General features: G+C 36.8%; 1 protein-coding gene across 4 annotated transcripts in view; it reads right to left on the bottom strand.

Moving 5' to 3' along the window:
- Nucleotides 1-261: 261 nt before the first annotated feature.
- Nucleotides 262-10,324, bottom strand: part of LOC126334932 (uncharacterized) — a 170,704-nt gene continuing 160,641 nt past the window's right edge. For all 4 annotated transcript variants that reach the window (XM_049997672.1, XM_049997671.1, XM_049997673.1 and 1 more), the window contains one exon: nucleotides 262-10,182. In XM_049997672.1, coding sequence (XP_049853629.1) covers nucleotides 9,448-10,182 — 735 coding nt within the window. In that variant the 3' untranslated portion in view covers nucleotides 262-9,447. The remainder of the gene's footprint in view (nucleotides 10,183-10,324) is intronic.

Here is a 10,324-nt window from a genome sequence, read left to right as displayed (position 1 = left end):
ACATCCAGACATTTAACCCTTTGTCTTACAATTTAAGTTCCGTTAGCGTGAGCCGTAAGTAGCTGCAAGGTACAGATGCGCCTTACGATTCCCAGCGCTTACACACGCTAAGGCTGCGATGCACTACACCTGTTGGCATCCAAAGTCATGCAGACGCCCTCGGGATTTGTAAGTACGCGTGTGAGATTTCTACAGGTATCATAAATAATGACGATTAGTTGACCATTGGAAACAAAACATTCATTGTCTCAAATGCAACAATATGTTCACAAACATTTTATTTCCCTTTATAAGCAAACATACATTGATGAAATACATCTTAATAATAATATTCACAACAATGCAATGATCTAAGACTGTATAATATTTTGTTCAAAACATTCTGGGACCTCTTACATTAGTACGTTGGCAAACATATTTTCAAATGCAACGTCTTCACAATGACGTGTACATGAATTTAATAGTCTTTGATTGTATGACATCATTCAAAACAATGTCACATGTAATGTAACCCTGCACTTTTTGCATTCCCACCTTGTTTTGCTCCACACTACACAAGCTCTCACAGGATTTACTTTTGTTGGTGTTGGATCAATACATTTGGGAAAATGCACCCAATGTTACACATGCAGTCTTTGTGGTATATCGCCGGATGCTAATCGTCCCTTTCGATTATATTCCGGTAAAGGTATAGTTTTCAACAATGATTCTGCAATGTGAATCCTATATTGTGTGTAGCTCTGTTGTTTGCCGCAATGTATTTTGTAATACAAAATGTACGTGTTAAATAAAGCAACATTAAATAGGTAAAAGAATATCTTGCAGTATCCTTTCATACATTTTCTCATCACAGGGAAGCATACGAGCATCTGATCTTGGTGATCAATTCCAATAATGCCTCTATTGTATTCTATGACACATTTCGGTTTCCACGACACATTGCGGAGAGGTGTGTCTGTGGCAATCATTTCTGCTGTTGAATGTTTTGTGGAAAGCATGTAAACATCTCATTTATCTTTCCATTTTAGTGCCAATATTCCATTACAACTCCTCACTGTATATTCTCCCTTCTTTAATTTTGCCTTCAGGAAGACTGTGGGCATATTTTTTTCTGTTTGAGCACACTGTTCCAGTCACATTAGTTTTATTGGTGAGGAGAGTTTTGAAATGTTTTGGTGCAGAAAACTAGTTATGTAAATACAGAGTATGGCATTTGTGTAATACTGACTGTGGTAGTTCTAGAACTACAATTTCAAAGGCACTACCACTAGCATCACGTTTGTCACTACCTGTGTATTTCTTAAAATCATAGCCTTATCCTGAACTCAACTCACACAATTTATAAATTTTAATACCAAATCTCGCTCTTTTTGATGGGTTAAATTGTTTGTAGGATAAGCGCCTCTTAAATTTCATTAATGATTCATCAATGGCAATATTCTCTTGCATTGTGTACACTTCCTTAAATTTTTGATTGAACATATCTATGACTGGTCTTAATTTGTACAGCTTACTTGTGTTGCTAGCTAACTGTTATTCGCTAGATGCAGAAATCCACTAATGTGCAGAAGTCTCCTGAATGGTACCGTCTCCCTAAATATTGGCGTTTCTATAACGGTTTCCTTACTTCAGCCATGATCATACATTGCGCAATGTATATTTTTATTTCATCACAGCCAATAGGAGACCACTTTTGGTCTATTTTTGTCTCTTCTGTTCATTGTTGAGTATGTCTTGTGCATATGTATTTGTCTCACTTACGATGTTTTCCCAAAATGTAATATTAAATAGAAAACGTCTAATTCTATTATACTTGTACTCACATGCTGTAAAGCGGCTTCCTTTATTCCACAAAGCTCCATATATGTCCAGATTGTTGGTTCATTGTCTTCCTTTTGCCACATTCAACGACTCAGATTGTTGCTACTGGTAGGTTTGCTCTTCTTCGTCAGTATCATCTTCAGTCACGAGCCGCTTACACCGTTTTCGTACAGGAGGTAAAACATCGCTACCACTGTCACTGCCGCTGTCAAAATATCCTGCAAAATCATTGTTGACTATGCCACCACATGTCTCCCTTTCCTCATGAACACTGTTGCTACACGTCGGGAACATTGTGAAAGTATTTTATAATTAACCATTAATACCATACATTTTCTGACTTCCTTTTTCTGAATATGCTATTTGATAAGCTACATTTATTTCTCAGTCATTAGTATCAACTTTTAATGTATACTGTAAAATGTATTTTGCAATGCATTACAACATATATTACATCAATTTATATTTATTGCATTACATAAATGTGACACAAGAATTGCACTTGGAGAACAAGAGCCATAACACGAAGTATATGATATATACACAAACATATGCATGCGCACGCGCCCACGCACACACGCGCACGTGCACGCCCACGCCCACGCGCGCCCGCGCCCGAGCCCGCGCGCGCCCGCGCCGGCGCGCGCCCGCGCACACACACACACACACACACACACACACACACACACACACACACACACACACACACACACACACAGAGGGGGAGAGGTGGAGATGGATAGGTGGAGGGGGAAGGGGGGGAGGGGGGAGGGGGGGAGGGGGAGGGGGGGAGGGGGGGAGGGAGGGAGGGAGGGAGGGAGGGAGGGAGGGAGGGAGGGAGGGAGGGAGGGAGGGAGGGAGGGAGAGATTAAAAATCTAAGTCAGTCAAACATATCAACCTTAACATTACTGACAAAAATCTGAGCACCATATAGAACAACATCTCGCAACCAATCTAAATATCTGAAATACAATGCCAATGCGTTAGTCTTCAGTCATAAGCTCCAGTCACATATAAAATTCTCATCCACTTTTACCCAGTAACACCTGAAGCCAATGCATACAGTAAAACATATTCTGCAAACAAAGTAAGTATTAAAAACATAATTGTCTTGCACAGAATTTTATATAACATCACACACAGTACAAATATCTATTATTAACAGTGGTGCAATTCATCAGATATAGAATATATTAACAGTGCTGGTGCAGTTGTACTTAAATGTTTAGTCAATCACCTAATGCTAACTGAGCAAAGTAAACACTTACAAAAAAGAAACAAAAACAGCAACTGAAACAACTATTTCTAGAATATAATGTAACAGCATAACTTCAACATTATTAATAACATAAATAGTGTGATAAACTCTCTCAGTACAGTAAGACAGTTTTAAAGATTTTTGAAGCAATTACAAAAAATAACATTATGATTATGACAGATCTAGTAACACTAGCAGAGCTAAAAGACCATTCAGTCATAGACAGCTATATTGTAAAGCTTTAAGTTTTCAAGCCTTTAATTTACTCCCTCTACATACTAGAACAACAGACAATATACATATGACATCAACAAAATATTTTTAAACTACAGTTGCACTACATAGACCAGTCATGAGGCAGCTTATAATAACAAAATTGTTCTAGAAGCATTACAAAGAAGCTTCAAATTTTATGTAACGCAATTTGAGTAAGTGATAACTACAGTCAGTAAACTTTTTCTTTGGGCTCATATGGAGTGTCACGCAGGAAGCAGAGAGACAGAGACTACTTTAAGGGGGAAGTCCTCACCTTCTTCACACATTACACCCACTAACACTTAGGCTTTGTGCTTCATACTGATCATCTACTGTCATCATTGTTAACAAGCTTTCTTTTTAAGAAGGAATTGTAGGCAGTGCCCGTAATGGAACTATAATCGCCAAATGTACATTTGTAGCATCTGTAGATTTAGAGATAGCTTTTGACAATGTTCACTGGAACACACACTTTGAAATTCTAAGGTTATCAATAATAATTTACAGAGAGTGAAAGTTGTCTACAATTTCTACAGAAACCAAACTGCAGTTCTTACATGGAGACCCCTCCAACACAACACATAAAAATGAAACACAGAACTCAATATCAACTACTACAGTGCCACTGCACACAGTGTTATTTGATAACAAAGGTTTGGAGGGTTGGACACAAAAAAATAGTGCCCCAAAGTCTTCCAAAATTTACCAATTCTTAATTATGGAGACATGATCTCTCCCAATTAGATCGCTGTCTGGGATACATCAATAAGTAAATCATAGATAAAGTTCTCCCTTTTCTGTTGTAACATTTGCTTATTATGAAAATAACTTATCATGCAGAATACAGAGAGAACATTGCACTCTGAAAAATTAATGCATTAAAGATTTGTAAAATCTAAGCATTCTAACCATAAAAATAGTCACAAATGATTGTATCAGGTATACTGTCATGTTTGACAAACGTAGAATTGGGTTAATGCCAAGGTGGAAAAAAAGTTACACACTTACAGCACTGTTGGGTAGGGCACCCTGAAATGTAAGTTGGGACACCTAATTCGAAAAGTTTTCTTTCTTCACACACAATGGCACTTTTCCTTTGTAAAGTACAAGTGCGGTGTCTCAAGTGCATTAGTGGAATGTAGGTGACTTTGATGAGTACATTTATAATGTAGTGTAATGTATGTGGTGTTGTTGTTATTGGTGGTGGTGGTGGTGACAGAGAATGGGGAAGATGAAACACTCTGCCAGGAAACTATGCTAGTAACATCAACAGGACAGAAAAAGTTGAAGTTCCCAGTTATGTAGTTACAAGCAACTAGTAATTCAGTCGTATTCCTTGTAATATAAAGAGGTGAAATAAATAAGCAAAAGTAGGCCCCATGGTTTGCAGAGGACTGTGTACACATTCAAAACACAGAAATAGAGCAAAAGGGAAACATTAGCTAACATTTAGTTGTTTCTCTTGATCTCTTATAATGTATGATGTATTTAGCCACATGAAACATCATCCTATTTTTGTTATTTTCTCCTTCCACTCTTCTTGATATTTCAAAAAGAAACCTACTCATATGGAAATTACAAACAAACTGTAATCCTTCTGTGGGATTGGAAAGCAGATCACAATACATACATTTTATTACTGTGTTATCTTTTATCCAAACATGAAGCTTTCCATGTTACTTTCTTTTGCTCTTTTTCTGACACTTCTATGAATTAGTTGTTTGCATAAACTCTCCACTACATCAGAAAACACAAAAAAATACATATTAATGTAACAAAACAATTTTCACCAGTCCCAAATGCTTCATATTTTGACACACTTCCCATGCTATGGTATGCAACTACTGCAGAAAATATATAATTGAAAACATGTCACTTATCAATATACAGTACTTGTCAATGGAATATAGTTACAAAAATCACCAACTCTACTACAAAATTTATGCATAACATAGATATTATATAGCACCATAAACTAGATTAGTAAAAGAAATGAGCACAATATGTAAACAGTCTTTATAACAAAGGAGATTTCTTCAATTGAGAGTTTTGAGAGGCATTTCACTGGAAGTGTTGTGCCTGAATATCTGGCACCCACTCTGAAGATAAGGTACTTGGAATCAAATATATGAAAGCATTCTAACACCTTTTCTCAGGCTTCGTGAAATTTTAAACCAACTGCCACAGATCAATAACTTCTTGTCACAACATTCAGACAGTCTTCTCGTCATCTTCATGTGTATTCAAAATATTGTGGCAAGAAATTATTGTCATCTGGGAGTTCACCTGACATTTCATGGAACGACCTGCACTGTCTGTCCAGAAAGTTCCAAGACTGATTTTATTCCCACCAGTTACAAGAAGAAGTATCTCCTTCTTCTTCTTCTTCTTCTTCTTCTTCCTTTTTTTTTAAAGTAATTAATGAACTTTAAAGTCTGAATTCTTTATTTGCTTTCACTTCTCTTCTTCTATTAGAGAGCCAACTGAAGAATAAGTATCTAGCCTCATGTATGCACTTAAAAAAGCCACTGCAATGTATATATTAAATACAAATAAAAATTTTTGCTCAGCATTCTTGAGATCACTGACTTCATCCTCTACTTTTTTGGAGCATTCTTATTTATGTAACAACATTAAGTAAAAAGATATACATTTTCTCTTCATAACAGTTCCCAAGACAATTAGTCCATCTAAGGATATACCTTCAAAAATTCAGGAAAGCATTTCATCAGAGCCTATGTTCATTAACACTGAGCTTTACAAAAAAAATTCATAATGCTTCACAGAAGAAATATGTTTGTGATCTTCTGCAGTTATCTTGTGATTGAGCAACACTCACTCATAATCAGAGTGAGTGTTCAAACATAACTAGGCAATTCCAGTAGTAAGTGAAATCCAATACATTCAAACAAATGAGATAAAATTTCACAGAGAGGCTAAAACACTAGTGGCAGTGTCTTTGTGGCAGCTAATTCCGACTCTACCACACTTCATTTATTCAGAACATTATGAATAGTCAGTCTGCTTTTGTGTCTGAAATGTTGGCTGTTTTGTTATTAGTGAAATACTTAATTTTCCTGAGGATTTGTGCAATAAAATATAAATTAACAATACCTGCTGTGCCTTCATCAACTGCACAAATCAAAGTGATAAAACAACACATTTTTCATCTTACAACTAAGAACATTAGTATAAAAATAAAATCTGACACATATTTTTAATGTTAATTAAAGAGTCATTGACTATATCGGAATTGGAATTATGCTTAAGATAATTGCAGGAAAGTAATCTGGTTATTAATAAATACAGATTTCCTTTAAACAACAAGGAGCTCGCGAAAATATGGGCTGTAACTAGAAACGAGACTACTGGTTTCTACTATAGCCAATTATCTCTGTTCAACTCATTTTGAAGAAAAATACATATATCAGACAAATGGGCAAAGGTATGTTTTGCACAAGTCAATACCAACTATTAACTATTCCACCACATAAAAAAATCTTATAACCACTAGCCAGAAAGCAAGTTTTCGACAATTTGCAAGACAATGGTATTAATGAAGCATCAGTAGCACAGAGTAAGTCTATAATTTAATTTTATTCCATGTTCTTATTACATTAACAATACAATGAAAATGATAGTTGCTACTCACCATACTGTGGAGATGGTGGGTCGCAGAAAGGCACAACAAAAAGACTGTTGGAAAGTAAGCTTTCAGCCAACAAGGCCTTTGTTGAAAGTACACAACATACAAACATGCACATCCTCGGGCAAACGCAACTCGCACACACATGACCACAGTGTCTGGCAGCTAGAGCCAGAGACGGTGGTCATGTGTGAGTGAGTTGTGTTTGTGTGAGGGTGTGCATGTTGTCTGCTTTTGACAAAGGCCTTTATGGCTGAAAGCTAACTTTCTGATAGTCTTTTTGGTGCCTTTCTGCAACTCAGCACCTCCACTACATGGTGAGTAGCAACTATCCTTTTCATTATATTATTATGTTCCATCCTGTATTTTCCTTTGTTTTCTTATACACTGATACAGATGATTTCTATTTTTTTATGTAGAATAATTATTATTAAAGCCTTATGGTGGAAGTTAATTCTTTCCATGCCAAGTACAACTGTTCATGAACAGTGACCACCTTCTTTACAACAACTGAATTCGCAAAGAAACTGATAATTTGAAACTTACAAAACGGCTCCTCAAGTATTATTTTATCTGCAGAATAGATAATTTATGTGAATCTGACACGTTTGAGCAAAGAGGCAAGGTTGTAAGGTAAGTATATACCAAGCCTATCGGAATGTGAAAACGCAATGTTAATGAAAACATAGTAAAAATGAAATGCCCATAAAAACATTGTAAAAATGAAATGCCCATAAAAACATTGTAAAAATGTAATGCCCATAAAAATCATCATAAAAATGGAATTCCAACTAAACATTCAAAAAATGAAACATCATTAAATTATTTTGTCATTTTTAAGTCATTGTCATTATTATTATTATTATTATTATTATTATTATTATTATTTAACTTTCTTGTATTAGTTACTTGTAACATGTATTTTTTTTGTAAATATTCTCTTCTATAATGGACTGGTTTTAGTGGCTTACGCTTAAAATACCAACAAAAGTACAGAATTTCTGTGCCAATCACCACAAAACATTTCAAAGTTTACACCATAATCTTCAGGTGGTACCTGTTCAAATGACATTGATTTATGTTCAGCTTGTGAACAATGAGTACAGTTAATATGGTAGGACAAACATGATGTTTGCAGTCATCTTGCAGCTTTACATGCATAGAAAAGATTCCACATTTTAACTAAAACTTTCCTTGTTGTAGCCAATATACACGGAAATTGTCACTGTTTATAGTTTTTTGAGATAAAAAGACACTAGTGTACGCTGTTTCAACTTAGTTGAACGCAATTTCAAGGGCACATGGCACAGCATTAACATCCCTGACCGAAAAAGTGGCAGACGGGGTTTCAATTTGTTTCACACATGGTGGACATATGGTCACTCTATGAAAGTTAATCTTGTTGATTTAAACAATAGACTATACAGTAGACTCTGAAACTATACTTCTCATAAAATTGTTGATCATTGTATTAATGACAAAAAAAGAAGATTAAAATCAACTGAATTGAGCAAGAACAGCTTCTGAGGCAGCACATGTATATCTATCTCATGAGCCCACAAGGGCGGGCAAGTGAGGGCCTTTGTCACTGGTCCCCCTCCCGGAATCAGGAGTATAGGTGTTTTATTCATCTATTGAGTGAATAACCACCACTTCTCTAGGATATAATTAGTTTTTTTTTTTTTTTTTTGTCACCTCCAGAAATTAATTCCTGTGGCAGGATATGTCCTGCAATTGACCAACTCGTCTATATTAAAAAATGACAATTTTACAGTCTTGTAAGCACCCAGCCCCCCCCCCCTCCCCCCCTGTAACAGCCACTGTGTGGTTCTGAACTGTGTATGTTAACACAGCTCCCATTAATGAACAGTATTGAACCCACTTTGCAGGATTGTAAGTGACTCAGCACTTTTCTGCATGTTCTTGCTGGTAGGTGAATGCATCAGTTGTATTAAATTAAATTCCTACATAGAAAAAAAAGAAGTTCATAGTAGAAACAAATCTTACAATTATGTTGTCAGCCACAAGCATAATCTGTAATTAATGGCACCTGCACAATATGATTATAGTGGAACGAGTACATAATGTGATGTACCTCATTCTCTGATTGGTTATTGCTATGGCATCTGTCCAGGTAACAACTTACTGTCAAACACTGTTATCCTGATCTAGGTATAGAAGCATTTACTACACTGGCAGTAAAACTCTTTAAATTATTCCTTCTTATGTAGTGAAATCCTTTCTTTTTTGTTATACTAAGTACCATATTGATATCCGTCACCTTGTCCAAAGGGTATATGACAAAATGTTTGGAGCTATGAAACATAAGCGGAAAAAGCCATCTATTGCCAAGTGATAAAATAAACTATTGATGAAGGAAATTTTGCGCCAGGGGAAGAGTGAGACAAGGGAGATACTACTATCCTACAAGAGAATAAACAATGGCAAAAAAATGGCACATTTAAATCAGAGGATAAAATCGTGTAAAAGATCCTGCATATCCTCTTCCTGCACTTCTTGTTGCTCATCTGGCTCCTTTTCCTCATCATCAGATTTCAGTAGGTTAAGTTCATCAATGCATCCAGGAAACACCTTATTAGTGACAATCTGCCTCTGTCCAAGAAGCTCACCAGTGGATTTCTCAAGGCTAATTTCCATCTGAAGTGGAGATTTTTGTTTTACTGGAATTTCCAATTTAGATAAATTTGAATGCTCTGGACATGGTCGTTCCCAGGGAGAGAGGGACCCTGGTGCGGGTGGCCGTTCCCTCAGATCTCGCTCTGCTGCCTTCATGGCAGCCGACACTCGAGTGCGGGCTTCTGCTTTGTTACGTTCTGCTCCAGGAGGTGGTGGCAAGCATGGAAGAACTGTACCAACACCGCGCAGTGCTCGCAGCATGGGTTCCAGTTTTGCGGGCAAGCAGTAGGTACGAAAAGTGCGGATTTCAGGTGGCAAATGCTGGACAGTAGTGCCAGGAGGTAGGCAAACTACAACGCGAGGTCGTCGTCTAGCTAGACAAGGTGCTAGTAACTGCATCGACAAAAGGTCTGGATCAACTAATGATTCCCCTGCTCCATGTTCCAGGTTGAGCGCCGGATGTAGACAGCCAAATTTATCAGGAATCCCTGGAGGAGGTGGTGAAGCAACCATCAGAACATAATCTGCAATTCCCAAGGATGTGGTGTACCAGCGGACGGGATCCTGCACAAAATCACAGACATTTCAGTTCATTGATTTATTTAAACACATAATACGAAGATAAAATGCACCAAATCTCACAGCAAGCTATGCAATATTACTTGCTTCAACAACTATTTTCACGTACTTCCAACTTCAAATCTAA

This window comes from Schistocerca gregaria, chromosome 2 (assembly GCF_023897955.1).
Source record: "Schistocerca gregaria isolate iqSchGreg1 chromosome 2, iqSchGreg1.2, whole genome shotgun sequence".
Classification (NCBI taxonomy): Eukaryota; Metazoa; Arthropoda; class Insecta; order Orthoptera; family Acrididae; genus Schistocerca; species Schistocerca gregaria.
Note: the sequence above shows the minus strand (reverse complement) of the source record. Positions and strands in the feature narration are given on the sequence as shown.